Source organism: Chrysemys picta, chromosome 2 (assembly GCF_011386835.1).
Source record: "Chrysemys picta bellii isolate R12L10 chromosome 2, ASM1138683v2, whole genome shotgun sequence".
NCBI lineage: Eukaryota > Metazoa > Chordata > Testudines > Emydidae > Chrysemys > Chrysemys picta.
The window spans coordinates 90,448,842-90,473,142 of NC_088792.1; the positions used below are offsets into that span (position 1 = coordinate 90,448,842).

General features: G+C 43.6%; 1 protein-coding gene across 5 annotated transcripts in view; it reads left to right on the forward strand.

The window, feature by feature from the left end:
* ITGA9 (integrin subunit alpha 9) overlaps nucleotides 1-24,301 on the forward strand; it is a 291,253-nt gene that overhangs the window by 204,171 nt on the left and 62,781 nt on the right. For 4 of the 5 annotated variants that reach the window (XR_010598391.1, XM_042860327.2, XM_005302712.5 and 1 more), the window contains exons 19-21: nucleotides 17,067-17,153; nucleotides 18,020-18,099; nucleotides 23,749-23,838. The exons of the other annotated variant lie outside the window; for it this stretch is intronic. Coding sequence is in view for 3 of the 4 variants with exons in the window: in XM_042860327.2 (XP_042716261.2) it covers nucleotides 17,067-17,153; nucleotides 18,020-18,099; nucleotides 23,749-23,838 (257 nt within the window). In the remaining variant the exon portion in view is untranslated. The remainder of the gene's footprint in view (nucleotides 1-17,066; nucleotides 17,154-18,019; nucleotides 18,100-23,748; nucleotides 23,839-24,301) is intronic. 5 annotated transcript variants of the gene reach the window in all.

The following is a 24,301-nucleotide window of genomic DNA, read 5'->3' on the forward strand; positions in this document are numbered from 1 at the left end:
CCCAAAATAAGCAGAGAATCCAAGCTGTGGAGCCAGGGTTACTGGAAGTTGGGGGTGGGGTGTGTCCACAACATTTACTAATGAGATCATGGAATAGGACAGGAAATCTGTGTCTAATGCCAAAGAAAACTTTTTTCTTTATAAAACAACTGTTGAGATTTTTTTCCTCCAATATACTTTTAAATAGAAAAGAGAAGGACAGATTCATTCAGGTGTGATCCTGCAGATATTTACACATATAAATAATGTCATGCATGTGAACATACGTGTGTAAAGTTACTAGTGCATGAGCATGTTTTTAGGATTGGGATCTTGTTAAACACTCACTTTTTGAGCAGAAGAATTTATCATTTACAATACAACTATGAACTGGTTTCAATTGGTTGTGGAAATATGTTTGTCTCTAATGAGTAAAGGGACAATGCCAGTTCCCTAAACATCCTTTTTAAAAAAAAAAAAAAAACTTCTGTAAGCCAAAAGTCTATTTATTCTATCCCACAGTTCTTTAAATTTACTACTTGATTTGATTCCTAAGTAGAAAATAGTCTTCAGTCCAACTGCACCAAAAAACATAAGTAGATATTGGAACTTTAATCATGAAAACATCATAGAATCATAGAGTATCGGGGTTGGAAGGGACCTCAGGAGGTCATCTAGTCCAACCCCCTGCTCAAAGGAGGACCAATCCCCAACTAAATCATCCCAGGGCTTTGTCAAGCCTGATCTTAAAAACCTCTAAGGAAGGAGATTCCACTATCTCCCTAGGTAACCCATTCCAGTGCTGCACCACCCTCCTAGTGAAAAAGTTTTTCCTAATATCCAACCTAAACTTCCCCCACTGCAACTTGAGACCATTACTCCTTGTTCTGTCATTTGGTACCACTGAGAACAGTCTAGATCCATCCTCTTTGGAACCCCATTTCAGGTAGTTGAAAGCAGCTATCAAATCCGCCCTCATTCTTCACTTCTGCAGACTAAATAATCCCAGTTCCATCAGTCTCTCCTCATAAATCATGTGCTCCAGCCCCCTAATAATTTTTGTTGCCCTCCGCTGGACTCTCCAATTTTTTCACATCCTTCTTGTAGTGTGGGACCCAAAACTGGACACAGTACTCCAGATGAGGCCTCACCAGTGCCGAATAGAGAGGAATGATCACGTCCCTCGATCTGCTGGCAATGCCCCTCCTTATACAGCTCAAAATGCTGTTAGCCTTCTTGGCAACAAGGGCACACTGTTGACTCATATTCAGCTTCTCGTCCACTGTGACCCCTAGGTCCTTTTCTGCAGAACTGCTGCCTAGCCACTCAGTCCCTAGTCTGTAGCAGTGCATGGGATTCTTCCATCCTAAATGCAGTACTCTGCACTTGTCCTTCTTGAACCTCATCAGATTTCTTTTGACCCAATCCTCTAATTTGTCTAGGTCCCTCTAAAAAACATCTAATTGTGCAAGTCCTTATCTGCGGCTATTTCCCTGGGATAATATTTCTCCTACTGAGTTATGCTTAACAGGTCAATTTGCACACTTTCAGTAATTTATACTCACAACAGTGGGCATTCTCATTATTATATCACTCATGTCCCTCATCGTAGTCCCTTGAGGTATGTCTATACTGCACTGAGTTTGAGCCTGGGTCAACTTGCGGAGCTAAAAGTGGCTCTGGTCAGGCTCTGAAAATGGGGGTGGAGGGGAGGGGTCTCAGAGCTCAGGCTCCTCCCTGAGCAGGAACGTCTACTCTGCTATTTTTAGCCCCACTGCTGCGTATTTGTTTTTTTCCCCCAGTGTAGATGTGCCTGTGGTTACCTATATTCCACACAAATTTGGTGTCCCCTCACTTTTATTGTTGGAACTTATTTACACTAGCATAAGAATCATGAAGTTGAGGTTATAGAAAGCGTTTTTACACTTACGGGAACCAAGACCTTCTCGTTTTAAGTTTCCTGCATGGGTAATTTTGTGTCCCTCATCCTGGGTCTTTGTCATGCATTTTGATCTTGGCGGGTTGAGAACTGGGCACATTGTTTCCAAACGGTGAAACAAAAGCAGTGTTTCCTGAGGCTACTGAGTGAACTTGGTGTCAGAGAGTGGATTAGAATGGAGGTGATCTTTGCTTCTAGTTGTCTGCTCAGACTAGAAGTCCACATCTAGTTTTACCAAAAATTCATTGAAATGCATATGAGAATTTTTCTTGGACCTTGCATTGCTTTAAAGTTATGACCTGCTGCAACTGTAAATGGACCAGCCTGCAGCTATGGGTAAGAAGATTCCTTGTTTCTCCCAGTCCACTCTATATATTAGAAGCAAGAGATTCATCCTATGTCCTCTCATGTTGCCGGTATGTTCTGCATACCCGCTGTAATGTCAGCAACTGTGGCTTTGTGAAAGAATCTTGTGATTAGATGGGAGTGGAATCAGGGCTGGCTCCAGGCACCATCGAAGGAAGCAGGTGCTTGGGGCGGCCAATGGAAAAAGGTGGCATGTCCGGGTCTTTGGCGGCAGGTCCCTCAGTCCCTCTCTTCCTCTTTGAGGTGCCGCCGAAGAGGAAGAGAGGGAGCGAAAGACCCGCTGTCAAATTGCTGCCAAAGAATGAAGCGGCACGATTGAGCTGCCGCCGAATTACCGCCGATTGGCTTTATCTTTTTTTTCCCCCTCTTTCACCACTTGGGGCGGCAAAGAAGCTGGAGCCGGCCCTGGGTGGAATAGAAAATTGGATGTTGACAGTACAAAAAGCTTGGGTGTAAGTACTTTTCTCACTCACCTGTTTCTTGATTTAAGAATGCAAAACTTACTTTATCAGGACTATGGGCCCTCATCCTGTGGGGTGCTGAGCCCCTCCCATGAGCTACTTGCTGAATGCTCTCAAATTCCAATGAAATCAAAAGAAGTTGAGGGAAATCAGCAGCTGGCATGATAAGGCCTGTGGACATAAACGAAATATTAACTATCAGTCCAGAAACTAAACAATGCTGTTGATGAGGGGAGGAAAAAAGCAGACATTCAGCTTCCAAATTGTAAGTAGAGAAGAGAGAAAGAGAACAGCATTCAGGGTGACAAACTAGACAACATTGAAGATGCACTTTAAGATGATTAGAATCAATACTTAAATAATTTCAAGTTGGATTATTGTACAGTGCAGACAGGAATTCTCATATATAAATACTGCCAATTATCTCTTAATTCTTGCAGGGTTTTTTTTGTTTGTTTTTTGCTTTTTAATCCCATACTGCACAAAAATGTAAAACGCAGGTACTGTAATTGTGCACTGAAAATAGTTCTGTTTGGTGCCTGAGAAGGGGCCTCTCAGATTAAATAACTCTGTGCTGCACTTGCTCTGAGTGTAGATACTCAGCCCAGATTGGTCGACTTATAAAAGCTTTGAAGAACTACAGCATTTTCAATTGCTCTCTTTCTCTCTATGTAAAGTGTGAGTCACAGTGACGGAAGTTCTTCAGTGACTTTTGTTTGGTGTTACATGGAAGAAAGCCAGATAATATTCCCCGGTGGTGTCTGTAAGCCATATTAAATGAACTTGAAACTGCTAACATCCAAGACATTTAAATGAAAACATTATGAAGAGTGTGGGGTGATGAGAGTTAAAGATGGAATTAAAGCAAAAACCATCCCCTTAAAATCCTAGGAAAACCACAGTTAGGGAGGCTGTCGATCAGCATGGTTGGAAAGCCAAGGCAAGAGTAGAAAATAATTAAAAAAAACAAAACCCTCAAATATCATCAGAGTTGAGACTTCCTTTTAAGGTAGGGTAATGAGAGGCACTTGCCTAGCCAAGTGTATAGTGGCTAAGGGCTTAGCAAACTGTTTCACTAGCTGTGAACAGACACATTTTCAGGTATACTGCACAGAAGGCCGAGGCTATTAATATTAATTACAGATCTAAATAATTGACCTGATTATTGGAGAAATGTGTTCATGTAGTCAGGGTAACATCCCTATTCAGCACAGCATACGTTGAAGACAATGGAGATTAAGCACATGCTTAAAGTTAAGCATGTACCATATATCTAAGTGCTGTCCTGAATCAGGACCATAATGTGCAAATATAGCAATTAAAGTTTACTATTATTTTCCTTAGTATGTCCAGCCATGGCTTCTATGGTGAGAATCGAATCAAGGTCCCAACTGGTGCCAATTCTGCAGGATTTTTGTGCTGTGTGGGGGCAGACCTGTTCAGCGGGAATTGGTTTGAGACCACAAACATGCTGCATTTCACATACGCCCATAGTTAATCTACCTTGAGAACCCATTTTTCTCAACGGTGATTTTTTTTCTAATACAGTTCTTCCAAAGGAATTAATCAACAGAATTTGTAGTTTATCAGATATAGTCAATCAGGAATGTAAAATACACCTACAATGTAATAGTGAAGCAATTATGTATGAAAGTTTATTATAATAACCGTTAAAGAGTTGAAAAAATATTTCAGATTAGATACTACAGTTTTTTGGTTTTTTAGTCCCTACTTTTTCTTGTATCCTCCATGATCAAAGTATGGTTACTAACCTGGGCCTCAGTCCTGCAAGCACTTAGGCATGAGTATAAGGGTTTGTCTACACAAGAGGGTGCAAATTCTAGTGCGGATTAGTGTGATGCACACTAACTGGCCTGTGTGGAGCCAGCTGGCATGCACTAAAAGTTCCCTGTATAGTACTGTTTAATACAGGACTACATCAGTGCACATTAAGGAACTTTTGCCTGAAGGGTCTAGTCGGGCCAGTTAGTGAGCAACACACTAGTGTACACTAGAATTTACACTCCTCTAGAGCAGACGAGCCCTAAGTGATTGCAGGATCAGGACCTTAAAGTGACTTCTCAGAAACAAAACTTCAAAAAGAAGATTATAGTTGTTCATTTCCTTACCTTGTGTTTGTTTTATAAATAGTGTTTTAGGGACCCAATCCCACAAGGCGGATGGACTACAGTGGTGGGGGGCAAATTTTTTGGCTCAAGGGCCACATCTGGGTATGGAAATTGTATGGCAGGCCATGAATGCTCGCAAAATTGGGGGTTGCGGCTGGTGGTGCGGGCTTTGGGGTGGGGGTGGGGATGAGGGGTTGGGGGTGCAGGAGGGTGTTCCAGGCTGGGACTGAGGGATTTGGAGGGTGGGAGGGTGGGAAGAGGATCGGGGCTGGGGCAAGGGGTTGGGGCGTGAAAGGGGGTCAGGGGTGCAGGCTCCGGGCGGCGCTTTCCTCAAGCAGCTCCGGGAAGCAGCGGCATGTCCCCATTCCTGCTCCTACACGGAGGCACGTCCAGGCGGCTCTGTGCCCTGCCCCATCTGCAGGCATTGCCCTTGCAGCTCCCATTGGCCATGGTTCCCAGCTAATGGGAGCTGCAGGGCCGGCACTTGGGGTGGGGGCAGCGTGTGAAGCCCCTTGGCTTCCCCTATGCATAGGAGCCAGGGGGTGGTCGTGCTGCTGATTCTGGGAGCCGCGTGGAGTGGGGCAAGCCCCCGACCCACTCCCCAGCTGGAACGTGGGAGAGGGGCAAGCCTGGACCCAACTTCCCGGTTAGAGCTTGAGGGCTGGATTAAAACATCTGAAGGGCTGGATGCGGCCCCCGGGCTGTAGTTTGCCCACCCGGGACTACAGTGTCTGTTCTAAGCTGCAATGTCTTTGGTAGGGATATGGGCATAGCCAGTGGTCCGTGTGTTAAAAGTTGCAGGATCAGGGCCTAGCTTATTAAAACTGAAAGAATATTAAAACATCAACTGCTTTTCCCCAGTTCGGACAATAAAAGTGAACTAAACAAGTTCACTGTTGTTTCTGCCCAGTCTTACTTTCTGGTTTGCATGCAGAAGTATGGTGCTGTTGTGTTTGGGTTCACGACACTACACAGGAGGGATATTGTTGATTTAAAAATAAAATCAAGCACACATGTCTGTGAATTATATTCAGATTGTTTTCTGGTACGCTCAAACAATAGATGCCACATGACCACCAAAGCAACAAAACTGTACATTCTGGTAATGTGTGCCAGATCTTTTGACGTGTTGCTTCAGTCGCTGTCCTTTTGTACATTTTGAAAGGAGTGGAGCATTATCATAAAGCCTAACAAGTTAAACAACCTCTAAACATCACCCAAGCCATGAGGTTCTGCCAATATTTGGTCAAGGGGGTTCCACAATTTTTTCCCTCTGTGCCAAAGGGTGTGTGTATCTGTGTGAGAGAGAGACTGGGAATCTATTAATTTGTTTTTTTTCCATCTAAACAAAAATGTTTTACTTAACCATAATCAAAGAAGGAGACAGCATCAGGGGACAAACAAACTTTTGTTAAGTGCACTTTCTAGAAATGTTTGTATTTTGTTCCTGAAAAATAAACTGAGCATATTGCTAGAACAGTACAGTCCTCAGCTTGTGTAATTTGAAGGCTGTGTATCTGTATGTGTGAGTCACTGGAATAAAAACTTCATAGGGATATTGGGGCATCTCCCTCCCATGGGATCTCTTTCAAAATACCTTATGTTTGGTCCAGTTTGATCAATTCAAAAGATAAAATATTTGCTCATCAGAAGAATTTTTAAGAGGGTTAAGTCATCCCTGCCAGGGACAATTTCCTAGTATCCACAGAGGTGATGAATTTCATCAGAGGTGAGGAAATGAGCCAAACTCTCTCTTCGATTTGGTGGTGTAATATTAACAAGGAGTCACTAAGAGCCCTATCCAGCACCTCACTCACCAGAACCTAAAACCCATGTATTGCCCATGTTCGGCTTCCTGAAAAATCTAAAAGGTGTGTGTCTTCTAGTAGCTGTTCTCTTTGAAAAGGAGAGAGCCAGCAGGGCACAAATGGAAGCGGAGGATAGCTTGGCTATATTTCTGAGTGCAGACTATACCAGTGTCATATGAGTAATTCTAATTCCTACACATGTACAATATTGCCCATTGTATTAACTTCCCATATGGTGCTGCATCAGATATCAAGCGAAGAGTGTCGTATTTCCACCTTCTGCCGAGAGCATTACAGCTGACATTCTCAAACATGAACACAGCTCAGAGCAGTGGCCAATCAGTAGGACGTGTGGGTGTATGACAAGGATGATGATGGACAACGGTTGTGTCCAGTGTTCTCCTTAAGAATGACTTTGGTCTGCATCAAAACATCTATTGGGGCAATATCAGATGAGGTGTGCAAGGCATTCAACACCATTGCTTTTCTTCAACAAGTTTTTGATGCAGACATGGAGCCTTGCTGGGATAAAATGCACAGATGGTTTCTCCCCTTGTCTTCTGACTGAGCTTAACATGGCACTGTCCTTCATGTAGGTCCAGATTGCCACTCTTTCGTTTCCTACGGACTTTACCTTCATTTCTTTCCTTAGTCGTCCTTCCCTCCCCCGCCCCCACGATCTAAGTTTTGGGTATAAACTAAATTGAAAATTATCCCTATAATGGGCGTAGGGGGGAAGAGAGAGAGAAAAGATAATTTTATAACTGACGTATATTTCAGAGGAGGGAGGGCAAATCGGAGCTCTTTGTGCAGGGTTTTTTCTAGTAATGATGTCCTCCAACATCTACCTAATACACTGGTCTACAATTTTTGAGAAGTCGTCTGCTTCAGAGATAAAATGTGCTATTTATTATGTATTTTGATGTGCTGAATTCAAATATGACAACTAAAACAACTGATTGGCTACTGTTTCTAAGATATTTAAGTTTTTACATTTTATGTCTATGTATATTGTGTAGATAGAGTTTTAATCATAAATTGTAAACCTAAGTCTTTTCATGTGTTTATGGTTGCTTTACATGATAATATTTCACCTGTCCTGTTTATGTAACACTTTAAAAATCAGCAAAAGGGTTATATAAATAAAATTTATTATGAAACAAAAGGCAAAAATCTATTATGTACATAGTTTAGTCCTATTCAGTGTCTACTCGGCGCTTCTTGGCTTGTCTCTTGTATTCATTAAATGGAGCATCTCTTGTCACTGTCCAGCAATAGTCTGCAAGCATTGATGGGCTCCATTTGCCCTGATAGCGTTTCTCCATTGTTGCAATGTCCTGGTGAAATCACTTGCCGTGCTCGTCGCTCACTGCTCCGCAGTTCGGTGGAAAAAAATCTAGATGAGAGTGCAAAAAATGTATCTTTAGTGCCATGTTGCAACCAAGGCTTTTGTATGCCTTGAGGAGGTTTTCCACCAACAACCTGTAGTTGTCTGCCTTGTTGTTTCCGAGAAAATTTATTGCCACTAACTGGAAGGCTTTCCATGCCGTCTTTTCCTTGCCACGCAGTGCATGGTCAAATGCATCATCTCGAAGAAGTTCACGAATCTGAGGACCAACAAAGACACCTTCCTTTATCTTAGCTTCACTTAACCTTGGAAATTTTCCACGGAGGTACTTGAAAGCTGCTTGTGTTTCATCAATGGCCTTGACAAAGTTCTCCATCAGACCCAGCTTGATGTGTAAGGGCGGTAACAAAATCTTCCTTGATTCAACAAGTGGTGGATGCTGAACACTTTTCCTCCCAGGCTCCAATGACTGTCGGAGTGGCCAATCTTTCTTGATGTAGTGGGAATCTCTTGCACGACTATCCCATTCGCAGAGAAAACAGCAGTACTTTGTGTATCCAGTCTGCAGACCAAGCAAGAGAGCAACAACCTTCAAATCGCCACAAAGCTGCCACTGATGTTGGTCATAGTTTATGCATCTCAAAAGTTGTTTCATGTTGTCATAGGTTTCCTTCATATGGACTACATGACCAACTGGAATTGATGGCAATACATTGCCATTATGCAGTAAAACAGCTTTAAGACTCGTCTTCGATGAATCAATGAACAGTCTCCACTCATCTGGATCGTGAACGATGTTGAGGGCTGCCATCACACCATCGCTGTTGTTGCAGGCTACAAGATCACCTTCCATGAAGAAGAATGGGACAAGATCCTTTTGACGGTCACAGAACATGGAAACCCTAACATCACGTGCCAGGAGATTCCACTGCTGTAGTCTGGAGCCCAACAGCTCTGCCTTACTCTTGGGTAGTTCCAAATCCCTGACAAGGTCATTCAGTTCACCTTGTGTTATGAGGTGTGGCTCAGAGGAGGAGGATGGGAGAAATTCTGGGTCCTGTGACACTGATGGTTCAGGACCAGAAGTTTCATCCTCTTCCTCATCTGACTCAAGTGAAAATGATTCTGGTGCATCAGGAACCGGCAGTCCTTCTCCGTGGGGTACTGGGCGTATAGCTGATGGAATGTTTTGATAATGCACAGTCCACTTTTTCTTCTTTGACACACCTTTCCCAACTGGAGGCACCATGCAGAAGTAACAATTGCTGGTATGATCTGTTGGCTCTCTCCAAATCATTGGCACTGCAAAAGACATAGATTTCCTTTTCCTGTTCAACCACTGGCGAAGATTTGTTGCACAAGTGTTGCAGCATATGTGCGGGGCCCACCTCTTGTCCTGATCTCCAATTTTGCAGCCAAAATAAAGGTGATAGGCTTTCTTAACCATAGTGGTTATACTGCACTTTTGTGATGCAAAAGTCACTTCACCACAAACATAGCAGAAGTTATCTGCACTGCTCACACAAGTACGAGGCATCTCTGCTCACTTTGGCTAAACAGAAGTGTGTTCCTTTGCAAAATCAAACACTGACAAATAAGAGAGCATGACACTGTATGATTTCTAGAACTGATATAGGACAATTTGTTCAGCAGAGTGATATAAGCTTCGTTATGATTGCATCATCCATGACTTCTAGGAATAACATGATGCAATTCATATCATGTATGAAGCAATACCAGCTTGAGATTGCATCATTCATTGTTTTGGCTAAAAAGCAAGTACTGTCCAAACCCAGTCATAGATTTATTCATAGATCCAGTCAAAAATGTATTTTAGTCATTTCTGGTTTAAATTGAGATCCCTTTCCTTTATAACTCACTTATCCTCCGCCACTCCCAAGTCAAGGGTCGTATATACTGACCCAATAGCATATCTTGAAAACTAGAGCCAATCAACAATTTTAAGCATCATTTTCGTTCTCAGTGACCCAGAATTAGTAAAGTTTGACTACATTTATTTCAGAAGCATTTTGGCTGTAGAGCAGTGATATATATCAGCACAGTGGTTCACATGGCACTGCTCCAATTTCATATCACCAGAGTGTCCACTAAAGACTATAAAGGGGAAGACATATTTTCCAAGTGCCAAAATCTGTGCGGTGAGTTGCTGATTTGGTGTGACCTGCTGTAATGCTGGACAGCAATTTTCTTAATGCTAACCAACTTTATATTGCCTAAAAACCCTGCTGTTCTACTGCAGTTCAGTTATGGTTCACTTTGACTGGCAAAGAACAAAATTTGAATTGTTCTGTCTGTATCCCTGGATGATGACTTGAGTGTAGTCAGCAAAACAGTATTGCTCTAATGTTCTTCCATTGCTTCCTCCCAAACCTCTAGTGTGGCATGGCAGGTAATAATTCCACAAGCCGACACCTCCTTTTCCTGTATAATTCAGCTATAGTTAAAACGAGCTGTTTCCATACTGAAATTCACTATAAACCCAACAAACGGCATGTGTGTACATTGTATGTGGTAGGGTAGTTTATAGCAACTAACTGTTGCACTCTAACCTAGTCTCCTCTGGTACTGATCCTGAGTTGTTAGGAGCAATAAAAGCTAGTTTGTGCCTCTGTAGGAGTAGGGGAAGGAGCTTTTACCTCCCCACCCTACCCCCTCTGCATGGAAGCTAGGGTATAGTCACTGTGAAAGTTCAGGGAAAATGCGCCCGTATTCCCTCTCTGTGGTCATGCTAGGGAACTCCCTTTAAGCTCCTGGCTTCTTAGTCATCACCTCTCTTGGGACCTGCACCTCTCTCCCTCCTGAATGTGAGAGAGGCTGCACAGTTCTCTGCCTACACTGTGTTATTCCTAGCAAGCAGCAGTGTCTGCATTTTTCTTTCCAGAGTCTATAAACAGTAAAACTGTCCACAGTTAAGTTACCACACAGCTCTTTCTAAGCAAACACATTTATTCTTAAGGTGAAAGCATATTAAAAACAAGAACCTACATGCACGTTAATAAACTTACCGGAGATTACCTCCTACAAGGGCTCTGGTGGTGATCAGTCCTTCAAACCTCACCAAAGGCTTTTTCCTGTGATGACAAGCTCATAATAGGTTTTGCTCAGAACAATAACAACCAAAAATCATTTTTTCCTTTATACAGCCTGGGCCTTTTATCTTGCTCTTATGTAACAGGAGACTAGCAGATAAACATTCTTTCCTCAGAGTGTAGCTTCAAAAGATTGGGTCTGGAAGTGGGAATTTGCATTCGCCTCCGCCCCAGGTGTTTCCTAGGAAATGCACTTAATTTTGTCCCAAAAGGTCCTTCTTGTCTGGCACATTGTTTAAAATAGTCCTTTGACGTTCCCTAGCTCTTCCCAAGGTTTACACTAGTCATGTCTTCCCCCTCACCTCACAGAAGTTAGATACAATCCCACAATAATATATAAACTTTGCATTTAATACAAGGGACTCCAAAGATACCTAAATGCAATTCAATAGGGATTTTCAAGGGCCTTGCAGGAAATTGTACTGTCACAGTTCTGCCAGTCAGCAGCCATTCCCTTTCACTGCCCATGGGGGCACATACTACCCAAAATGGTGTGAGGAAGGGATGGACCATGGACCCCCACCAGCCTGTAGCGTTTGCCAAGAGGAATAGGTTCCAAGAGTAGGAAAAAGATGGGTAGATTAGGGCAGAGCATGAGTGTCACTTGTGACATTTTCCTCCCTTCTCAAGCCTTCACTAGGCAACACAACATCCTCCGATAATTTCCTTTGTTGTATTATGTTACGGTGGTTATCTGAATTACTGGATCGGCTAAGCAGCGGTTTTCAACTTCTTTTCATTTGTGGGCCCCTAAAAAAACTCGAATGGACATAGTCTGCAGACCCCTAGGGGGTCTATGGACCACAGGTTGAAAGCCACTGAGCTAAAGCAACTCATTAGTTGCTGCACTTTCAAAACAAGCGCACACTGTCAGGCTAGGGCCCAGACCCAGCCACTACATTGATTCTGTAACTGTTGTCAGCAATTTTTTTGATGCTTAAAAAAAAAATGCTGACTTCACCTGGTGAAAAATAACTCTCTGGAAACAGGGCCTATCTAGTTGTGAGCCAACCTGAGAACAGTGTTTCTCCCAGCAAGCACTGCACATTGCATAATAATAGAAGAGAGATTTGTCTGCCTTGCTGTCCCAGGAATGTGACGTGCCATGGAGCATTTCCAAAGGAAAGCAACGTTTTCCAGCCTAAGCTCCTTCACCATCCAGCTGGACTGAAAACTTCAGTTGTGTTAGGCTGTACATTCTAAGCAACCCCAACAACTCTACAACATCGTCGCAAGGAATGGGCTGGATTCTTAGCGGGTGTAAATTGTCATAGCTTCATTGAAGTCAATGGAGCTGTGCTCCTTTAGCTGGCCCAGCGTGTTTGTTTGAATATACAGGTAATCAGGGTCTTCACTGTTTTCTATTTTTTGTTTAACAACCCTTTCCAAAATGTATACAGAATTAAATGCAAAATAATTTTCTGAGTAATGCATAGAGTTCGAGATTTTTAAAATCCATAAATATCAGGTAATTTAAAATTATGCTTCCTACAGCAATTGTAAGCAAATGGCATTATTCCCAAATATTAAGGCATAATAGGTAACACCCTGTATTGTGTATTGTGCACGTGGGCCAAAATTTTCAAATGTGAATGCTTAATGTTAGCCACCAACACCCATAATTAAACACTGAAGCGCAAGTAACCTGACTTTCAGAAATGGTGAGTACCTTCAATTCATGGACCTGCCCTGCGACTTAATCAAGGTTGAGTAGTGACAAAAGCCGTTGTCTGTAGGATCTTTGCCGTGTTTGTTGCTGAAGTTGGAAGGGGTGTAGCAAACGAAGCCGGGGACAGCAGGAAAAGGAACAGTCACATGATTCAGGCAGTGGAATGCTGCCCTGGATAAATGGATTTTATCCTTGCCTCTGCCACAGAACTCCTAGGTGCTGCTGGGCAAGTCACTTAAACCCAACGTTTCACAGGTGGTCACTAACTGTGTGTTCCTTATTTTCCGGGTGCCCAGCTTGATACCCTGGAGTCTGATTTACAGAAGTGCAGAGCACCCTCACCTGCAACTGAAGGCAGTGGAGCCAGGCTTTGAATATAAAGTGCTATATAAGGCTAAGTACTCAGAAAAACCAGGTCCTAGTCACCTTGAATGGGGGACCGAAAATTAATGAAAGCTTGATCTTAATCACTGTGTGCCTCAGTTACTCATCTGTAATATGGGGATAATGCCATTCCCTCACCTGCAAGGAGTGTTAGGAAGATAAATTAATGTTTTTTGAAGCACTCAGACACAGTAATGAGGAAGACCATAGAAAAGCCTATGAGGAAATTAATAATTCCATCTTCACAGCAGGATTTGAATAGTGTGCAGTAAAAAAGGTCTGGGGCCACCCATTGAAGCATGATGAGAAAACAAAATGTTGAACAGCTGCTCGTGAAGTGAGTACCATCCGTCCTGTGCACTGAATTAGGCAGAGGTCATGTGGAAAAATAGTATGTGATCATGTAATTAAAGACTATGCCTTAATGCATACACACAAGGGAGCTGAATGAAGGTTGCACAGACAACCATCATTCTGGCATTTTCTAACTTCTGAGTACATTACTTTGTGACCTAAATAATGTTCTTTTAATGTAGTGTTTTTATGTGCAATATTAAATAGAGTGGCGTGCTGATTAAGTTAAGGTGTCTTCCAAATCAAAATATGCAACATATACTGAAAGAGTTTTAAACAAAACAAAAATTTGCCAGTGCAACATAATTCATCATTTCCTTAATAGGCTACTCTAAACAACTGGGATCTGGACACTAGTTGTCAATAAACAAAAGGTCTGGAAGAATAGGCCGCAGCCAGCTAGAAAGGCAAAGAGGTGACTGGATTTTTGCCATTATCAGATCATGGAGTCCTCCTGGTTATCTTGTTTTTGAGGTCTCTAGTGATAAGGCCTCTGAAGTAATATTTGAGGAGAAAAGGCAGCCTCTCAGGTCTATCTGTGCACTGTCACCAGCAGACAGCTATGTAAATAAAAGTCTTCCTTTAGCCACTGGAGGCTGGCAGATTAAGGGAGTTTATATGTTAATACAGTTAGATAGCAAGTGAAGTTCCACAACGCAGAAATGAAAATTTCCCAGCTGAAATGTCTGAAATTTTCTCTTGGTTATCCAGCTGTTTGTTTGGGTTTTTTTGCTTGCATTCTTTTGATCACTAACATAAACTTCAGATTATTCACACAACTTCCCAGCCTCCAAATGTTGATGAATGGAAGGAATGCTTCACTAAAACTACCTGTGCTGTAAGTGTTCTGGTAATAAATAGTTAAATATAGTAGTTAAATTTGACACAGCATCTGAGCAGTGGTGGATTAGCCACTGGGTCAACTGGGCCCTGGTCAATTGGGGGCCCCTGGAAAAATGGGCATCCCCACGCCCTGACCCATTCTGCCTGCTCAGTGCTCCTGCTGGGGAGTGGGGTTGGGGTGCAGGGGCTTGCCCCACTCCACCTACTCGGTGCTCCTGCCACGGAGCAGGGGAAGCCCCAGACCCCGCTTCCCGGCAGAGTGCTGGGCGGGGCACCGGGGAAGGGGAAGCCCTTGTGCCCCGACCCCATTTCTGGGGGTGGGGGGAAGGGGCAGACTGCACGTGGAAGGGTTGCTGTGGCCCAGGGCCCCACACACTCCTAATCTGCCTCTGCTTCTGAGCATGCTGCCTTTGCACAGTGTAAGGTAGATAGTAGTTCATCTGCTGTGCTACATAGCGTTCATGGGAATCGATACATAGTAAGAATTACAAGTAAAACAATCAGTTAAAAAATTAACCTTGAGGGCACAGTTCTCATGTAAATTTCACTGATGTAATTCCAGTGACATTAAGACATCTCAGAAGTATTCCAGTGTTTCCTTTTCTGTGAAATCAGTGGTGGTGAGCTTCTGAGTCATCTAGACAAGAAAGATAATATTTTTGCCTGTTTGGGTATTATTTTGTATTGGCATATTTTGCTGTGTCTGTGATACCAGAGATGATGATCTGACCTTCAGTTATCACCAGAAACAGCTGAAGAATTAACAGTCTGTATGGTGTCAGATTGATAGTGACGATAATGATGATTCTTGAGCACTGATCATGTACTCCGCTCAAGATGTGATCCCTTCTCAGAGGAATTTACAATTTAAGGCCCCAATTCAGAAAAGAACTTAAGCACCAATCCAGCAAAACCCTTAAACACGTGTTTAAGCTGTGTCAACTGAAATCAGTCAGACTACAGTAACTCCTCACTTAACGTTGTAGTTATGTTCCTGAAAACTGCGACTTTAAGTGAAACGATGTTAAGCGAATCCAATTTCCCAATAAAAATTAATGTAAATGGGGGTGGGGGAGGTTAGATTCCAGGGCAGCTTCCCCTACTCTGCAAACACCAGGGGTGGGGGCCTCAACCTCAGCCCGCCCACTCCACCCCTTCCCCCAAACCCCCACCCTTGACCCACTTCTTTCCCCCACCCCCACCTCCTCCTCCTTTACTTCGCATGCTGCATCCTGGCTCCTCCTCCCTCCCCTCCCTTCTAAACGCCGCAAGCCAGCTGATTGCCGCATTCGGGAGGCATGCCGAGTCCTCGCTTCTCCCCCCTCCCTCCTGCCCAGGGCAATCAGCTGGCGTGCAGCGTTCGGGAGGCAGGGGAGGGAGGGGGAGCCTGTGCGCCGAGTCCTCGCTCCTCCCCCTCCCTCCTGACTCCAAAATGCCGCAAGCCAGCTGATTGCCGTGGCCAGGAGGCAGGGGGAGGAGGGGGTAGGGGCTGATCCGTGGGGTCTGCCGGCGGGTGAGAGGTGCTGGGAGGTGCTAATTTTCCCATAGTTCTGTCTGATCACAAAAGAGAATATCTTTTATTGGGCCGACTTCTGTTGGTGGAAGGGGCTATCTTTTGAGCTTCACAGAGCTCTTCTTCAGGTCTTGGGAAGATAACCAGAGTGTGACGGCTAAATGCCAGGTGGGACAGATTGTTAAGCATAAAGGGTTCACATATGCTGTAGGAGAGCACTTAAAATAAAGTGGGCAATTAACATTTTTGCAGTCCTAGGACAAAGGAAGGTAGTAGGCAGTAAGGTGTGTTTATAAATTGTTGTATTACTATTGAGCCATAAAACTAGTGACTCTGTTAAGGCCATGGTTTTTAACGTCCAGCAGAGTTATCGATTTAAGTTCCCAGGCTCATCTTTTGAAGGAGTTGTGCCGGTTTCCTTTGAGGATGAGGACTGAGAGGTCAGATATAGAGTGATCGCTTTTTGAAAAGCGTTCTCCCACAGGTGATGTGGTGTGTTTCTTTTATCACTTTTCTGTGTGAGTTCATTTGCGAGCATAGTGCATATCTAGTTTTACCCACATAGTTGTTATTGGGGCATTTGATGCATTAGTTAAAGTACACCACATGTTTGTGATAGGCATGTGTAGGAGCACGTGTGATAGGCACATGGTGTGTGTGTGGGGTGGGAGAGAGGGGAGTGTTGATCAGAATAGCATTGGCAGTATGTCTACAGGTTTTGCATTTGAGTTCTGGCAGAGTCTGGTGCCTGCTTAGAGTTGGTCTGTGGGGAGCTTGCTTCTGATCATGAGCTTGGCAAGGTTTGAAGGCTGGATGATCTGAACACTTTTGGCTGCTGATAGTCCCCTGACTCTAATATGTTTCCTTCTCTGGGATATGGAGTTTCCCCTTTGTCTTTCTTCACGAGGAATTGTAAGATTGTTATTTTTCTTGCACTTATTAACAGTATCTGAGGTTCACAGACACTATTATGACGTGCAGTGCTGTATATTTCCTTTTGACTTGACTGTTAACCTTCTGGGAACTGTGCAGCTAGGGGTGGCAAAGGTCGCACGTTCCCTGTGTATTGTTTCTTTTCATCAGGATTGTTCCTTGTAATCTGTCACCTCTTTCCACCACCACCCTTTCATCCACATGTTTTTTCCCCCCCCCCCTTCCTTCAGGAAGAGCTGGGCATTGCTTGTGAGCTGCTGGAGTCAGACTTCCTCAAGTGCAGCGTGGGATTTCCTTTCATGAGATCGAAGTCCAAGGTAATGTGCTGACTGACTTTCACTTTAAGGAGAATAGCTCATGAACCCCTCTGTGCCAAGGGAAGAGGCAGGAGTAGACCTGCAGGGGAAAGGCATTATGGCTCTGTGACACCACTGAGTTTTCACAGCTCTCCCATAGGGATGCTGTGGCTGCCTTTCGTAATTGCTGTAAGGTTGGGCTCTTTGTTCCCACTGAACAAAGTCAGCAGCAGTGCTATGCCCATTGTAACATGCGTGCAGTACTAATGGAAGTTAACTGGTGCTTTGCAGCTGCCAGAAAATGATAGCGTAATGCTTCCTCAGCAGAAAGTTAGAAGAGGGCTCTCCACCCAGTCTGTTTTTATTGCACGGCTTTGTTTTTATTTTGTGTCTTCTCATGCTATGAAAAGTACATTTAAGTGCAGCTATGTTTAGATCAGTGCCTACAAAAATGAGATCATGAATTTCCATATTGTCTCTCAGTGACAGCTAAATAGAATTTTGCTCAATTACCCGGTGGGTCAGAAGACAAACTGGGATCTGAAAATCCAGTTGTGTTCTTTCTGCTCTGACATCGCCAACAAAAAAAAGATTGCAGTCAAAACTTAGCTTACAGTTTTATTGCTCATGGAATGGACAGAATGGTGAAAGCTGTCTCATCTGGGGAACATCTGACCCTATGACTATTGGCTAATGCTCTAATAGGTTAGGGCCTCCTTAATACACTGACAAATGTATGGCAACTAATATTAAATATATAAAAATAGAATATTTCTGCATGGATAGATACAGTATGTAGCTCAAGTGGAGAGGAGGATGGACATGAAATTCTAGATTAGGGAACGCAATCTATAATACTCACTAAATTCCACTTTTTCTTTCCATAGTATGAGTTCAGTGTGATCTTTGATACAAGCCACTTGTCTGGGGAAGAGGAGTTTCTTACATTCCTTGTCACGGCCCAAAGGTAAGGGTCCCTCATCTGGCCATATTTCTTGGTGGAATGTGCAGAATCTTGGCCATATGAAATATATGCTATGAAATACACATGTTGCATGATGTATAATAAATAATTGAAATTTAATTATTAGGACCAAATTAATATATTCTGGTGGCCACAAAGCCAGCTTAACCAGCATACCAAGTATCCTGGGTAAGTGGTTAAGCCTGATACAAGGAGGTGTGTTAGGATTGTCTTTGCACTCTTGCTGCCAGATGGGTGCAAATTAGAGCCGCTCTTAGTGTGCTCTAAATTGTATTGGAGGGCAGACCAGCCCATAGCTGACTCCAGGATCAGGGGATCACAATGTGGCATGAATCCATCTTTCACCACTCATCCCTTTGAGTATTGCACGTAGCGCAAGTCAGCTGCATCTGAGCATTTGTTCCAGTGCTTGAGTGAAATAAGTGATTGGACTCAAGTCAAAAAGCAATCTGGATTCATTAGATGATAGATGGCCAGGGTTCTTCTCTAACCTGTTGAAAAGTTGAGCACACATTTTTTTCTCCTTCTGATCTTTTGTGTGGTGTGGCTGGATGTATGAGACAGCTGAGCAGTGTTCTGCCCACAAAACATTGTGAAACTTGTTATGAAGTGAGTTAGGCTGAATATCGCTTTGAATACAGAATTCTTAGAAATGTGTCCATAGGGATTTGATCTTAGAATCAGTGAAAACCATAACATGCCCTGTCTGTTTTCTAAGATGATCTGTCATAAAGAAACAAAATATAACTGTGATTAGGTCACAGGAACTCTCTGGATTCATATAGGAATTGATGATAGTGCGGCTTTATTACCCTAATGTGCTCCTAATGCTGCCACTGCTGAAATGTGATTAGCTGGGGCTTTCGCTTTCTGTGCTGTTGGGTGTGACTGCAGATGCATGAAGAGGCCCATTTTGGATCCTTCCATGTCAAGATGGACATAATCAGTCTTAATCCCCCCATCCCCACTTTCATGATGAACCCCCGCCCCCAGAACTATTGGAGATGAGAGATGAACACTAGCAGTTGCTCAGTGACTTTGTTCTCGTAAAGAGTAATCCCCCCAAAATGACAGGTGTGTGGAACAAGATCCTGTAGCATGTGCTGCTGCTATGAAATACTGTAAGAGAGCCCTCCACATCAGAGGGTCAAGACTGTTTGTGTCTAATACATTAGAGAAATTTTATTATCCATGAAGAGCAGTTCATCCGCCCTATAGTGATCTTATGTGTAAGTCATAGTTGTTGCATGAGCTTAGTTCCATGGAGGCTGCTTTAATTTCACTCAGTCTGTGTTTTCCAGAACTTATAAGGCATAATGAAGAGGAATATACATATAACTTTTTCCCTTGGGGTCGGATCCATCAATATACTTTAGTAAATTTTCCTTGGTACCTACCCTTATTTTACAAGGAACCTAACATAACCTATGAAGAGCCTCCCATTAAATCATGCATTCAATACTCCACATTGTTGTACAACATATAAGGAGCCTAACATGTTCTCCAAGTTAGTTTTCACTTTGTGTTTGTAAAAGGGGGATTTGCAGGGCTGGCTCAAGGAAACCCTTGTCCTCCTTCACTACAAAGCATAGGTTGTGGTGTAGATGTAAGGGGTTGTCAGTCCCTCTGGGGTGGGAGAAATCTATAGTACACCAAGAACTTGGATGTGCATGCACGTAGATAGTATATAGAATAGGGTAATTAGAAGGAGGTTTTTTATATAAAGGAGGACAGAAAGGAGTCTTGTGGCTAAGGACTTGGACTGAGTCTTGGGAGGTCTGGGTTCATATCCTGTTTCTCTCATTTTATATATGTGATGGAGAAGTTAAGTAACTTAACCAGCAAGTCCTAGGTCCCCATCTAGAAAAAGAGGATAATAATACTTCTCTGCCTCACAGGGGGTGTTTTTTAGGCACTTATATGCTACAATATTGAGAGCTATAGAAAAGCCAACGAGTAAAGAAAATAAGAGGAGAAACCTGTGATGTGCCCTAGTCAGGCTGAGATGAAGAGGGACATCCTGTATTCACAGGGTTCTCAAGCCAGTACTGTAGCACTGTCTTAGCACAGAACAGTTCTTCCTTACTTCCCACCAGGGCCGCCCGGGGGGGGGGGAGGGAAGTGGGGCAATTTGCCTCAGGCCCCGGGCTCCACAGGGATCCCCACAAGAATATAGTATTCTATAGTATTGCAACTTTTTTTTTATGGAAGGGGCCCCCAAAATTGCTTTGCCCCAGGCCCCCTGAATCCTCTGGGTGGCCCTGCTTCCCACAGTGCTGAAAGTGTAGGAAGTACATATCTCTATAGCAGTTAAACCTGTTCCTGGTAGTAGGGGGCCCCCAGTGGGCTCATTGCAGCTGCAAGTTGGGCGGCATAGTCTGAAACAGCCTAACAGTTGGCAGGGCCGGCTCTAACTTTTTTGCCACCCCAGGCAAAAAAGAAGAGAGCCGCCCTGCTGTACCCCCCACCCCCCGCGAGCGCCGCCCGAAGCCCTGCCCCCTCCAAGTGCCGCGCCAGTCCCCGCCCCCCCAAGCACCACAGCGCCCGAAGCCCCTGCCCCCCCCGAGCACCACGCCGCCCAAAGCTCCCGCCCCCTGAGCACCGCCCGAAGCCCCCACCCCCCCTCCGAGCACCGTGCCGCCCGAAGCCCTGCCTCCGAGCACCGCCCGAAGCCCCCGCTCGCCCTCCGAGCACCGCGCTGCCCGAAGCCCCGCCCCCCCAGCACCACGCCGCCCGAAGCCCTCGCCCCCGCTCCGAGCGCCGCGTCGCCAAATCAAAAAAAAATATATATATATAAAAAAAATAAAAAATCGAGCACCGCCCTGCCCCAAGGTGCCGCCCCAAGCACGTGCTTGGTCGGCTGGTGCCTGGAGCCGGCCCTGACAGTTGGATAGTCTAATATTTATTGTACAAAAACATGCACTTTTTGGGGAAGCAACATGGGTCGCTAGCCTTAGTCTCCTGTCGTACCCTTTGCTGACAGAAATGTTCTTCCTTTTTCAGAGGGCTAGACACACACATGTACCCCTTTGAATTCCACTTGCTCACAGATGACTAGTTCCACTTGCAGGCACTGCATCTCCCTTGGTATTTGTGACGTGCTACAAAATGACAGTTTTGGAGACTTAAAACCCGTGCAAGAGGAAAGGCTACTGTAAAGTGTTTGTTGGGTGTGGTGGGGTATTTGGAATGCTCTTCTGCCGTGTGCTTTTGTTTATTGGCAGTCACATCAAAGGAGCCAATTACAGAAGGCTGTGCTGTATGCCTGTTTTTTCACAGTCCTATTGAACAAATGTAGCCACCTGAAAAGCCAGCTTAGCACTTTATACAGGGAGTCCCAAGGCTGCCTGCTATAGCCTCAATAACACTGCTCAAAAATCAGAGGGGTTTGTTTGGTCAAACTTTAAGGTTTGTGAATGAATCTAAGACCTTCATAGCAGAAAGCCAAAACTGGTCCCTTAGGTTACATTGCTGAAATCTGAAATAATACTTTAAAAAGATAGAACAGGATTATTTTTCCATCTTTTGGTGGCATTCAGGCTCACCATCAGATTAAGTATCTTTGCAATTTTGACCTGCATGGGTTTGCTCAGAATACAGCATTCTCCACAAAGGCATAATATAATACTTTAAATATGCGGGCATCGTTTGTGGAGAGAGTCATTTTATATACTAGTATTGATTTAATACAGCACCTCCTACAAGCTTTAAAGCATACTACAGAATCATAAACTGTATACATATAACCATCATTTTACCCACCTCTTGAGTGGAATGTCACAGCTATTTTTTGTTGGCACGAGCAACATTCCACACTGGGGATAGGACATGAAGAATTATGTGTTGGTTTAAAGCAATGGGGAATTTAGGAAAGCAATGATTGATGTTGGGAATTGGCCACATTTGAGGCCCTTACTCATGGGAAATATACCATGGGACCTTCAGTGACCTGAAGTAAGCAGAAAGACCTCAGTGTTTGTGTCATTCAAAAGACAGCAGCACAGTGTTCCCTGCTATCAGGAGCATTGGCTTTTTTCTTACTTAGAGGGAAAAGTGCTATTCGCAAACTGTGGAAACAGGCCAGATTCTTAAAATTTGGATCTAGATCTGAGCTGTTCCAAAAGTACCCTTTGTGGCAACTTTGTCCATTTTAAGACGCTCATCCACACCACTTGAAATTTCAGTAAATGACATGTTTCTCATGGCGTGACATGAAGTCAGTGGTACTGATTTGGAGTCATCTTCAAACCTGTGTGAGAGGAAAGGGTTTTGGGGGCATTTAGAGTCTCAGCTTTGGTTTGGCCCATCTTGGGGTTAGTGACATGGCCACAAAATTTGGATTCAGATTCAAACTTTCTCAGAAATCAAAGATTTTTAGATCCACAGCTTTGCTCAACTCCATTTAGCTTATGAGAGCAGATGAGTTCATAGCCCAAGGAAATATAGTTGGCGATACATTTCTTATTGATAAAACCTGTGACTGAAGCTTCTTGACTGTCCTTTTCTTATGTCAAGAAGAGGTAATCTGAAGTAGGGCTATCTACTGAACTAGCGTTGAAATGTTTGGCGAAAACTGAACATGGTGTCACATTTCTACTCGAGGGTTTTATTATCCAACACCTCTAAATTTGGGAGATCAGAGAGATTTCCAAAAACAATACATCTCTATATATCCCATTGAAATAAATGGGCATGGTTGTGTAAGTGAATGAGAGGTGAATACTCCATCTTTTTTTGCTCCATATTTTGGGACTTTTGCCAGGCCATGTAATAGCACCTAATAAAAACCTCTCTCTCTTTCATTTTGACAAGTGATTGACTGTGATATGGGCTGTTTTAGAGGACACGCCTCAGTCAGTGTGCAGGGGGTTTAGGCACCTAGTTCCCGGTAATTCTATTTTGAGCTACTTAGCTACAGCCTGGTTTACTGATTTGAGAACAGTAGGACCACAAAACTGTTCTAAGACCTCCTGCAAGAGAGAGAGGTACAATCTGGCAGATAACGAGTGATTTTAAATTATTGATTGTAAATTATTTTGATTATGTCTGAGATGTAAGATGGAGACTTGCCATTATTTTACTACAGTAGTTTTCCATGTCAAGTGAATTTAGATGGATTCTCATCTTATGGGTACATTTTCAGCGTATCTCTTATAGTGTATGTCTGCATTGCAGCTGGGGTTGTGTTTCCCAGTGCACCCATGCTAGTGCACTAAAAATAGTGTAGCCGGGCAGCTGCCCGAGTACAAGCCTTGCTGGACCCTCTTCTGGTGGGCTAGCCCAAGATGGCACCTTTGCTACACCGGCTACACTGCCATTTTAGCATGTAGAGCTAGCGCAAGTCTGTATACCTGCACTGGGAAGCATGCTCCCAGCTGCTGTGTAGACTTACCCATACAGTACATGCACAAAGGCAGTCCACAGAAGACAAGCTTTGTGTGTAGGTCCCCTCCAGGGCACAATTTACAAATGTAACCCTTGATCTTTAAAAGTCTCTGTAATGAGCCATCACTCAAACACAGAGGTTCAGAGTAAAAGGCCGATATGAGATAGTAGCTGCTGACTGCACCCGTGTAATTCAGTGCAAAGTCTGTAGGTTTACAGTATGCTTATTTTTCCTTTCTGACACAGTGGAAACCTAGAACACTCTGAATCGCTACATGACAACACTCTCACCCTGTCTGTGCCCCTGATGCATGAAGTGGACTCATCTATCACTGGGTAAGCGACCAATTATCAAATGACAAAAAATACAAATAAAATCCTAACAAGAACATGTGAATTTCATCCAACGGAAAATTACATTCTTCTCTTTGTTTACATGTGGCCAGAAAGCTGCTTTCTTCTAGACTTGTTTCCCAGACTTTGAAAACAGGACATCGTCATTCATTATCTGGGATGTATTTATTGCACCCCATCCTCCCCCAGCCAGTAACATTAGATATTTTAGTCATTGATTTAAGTTGCTGTAATTCTGTGAATGTGATGGACCTTTAAAAAAAAAAAAGGGGGGGGGGGAAGAGAGGAAGACTAAATTCATCAAATCTCATTCCAGAGGATGTGTCTAAAGATATGGCTGAGAATTGCCAGGCCAAAGGTTAGGGTCAAATGTTCTGGAATTCTTGGAATAATGGTGAGATCTAACTATTTGCCTTTCTGTTTAATTTCATAGTCAGAACTAACT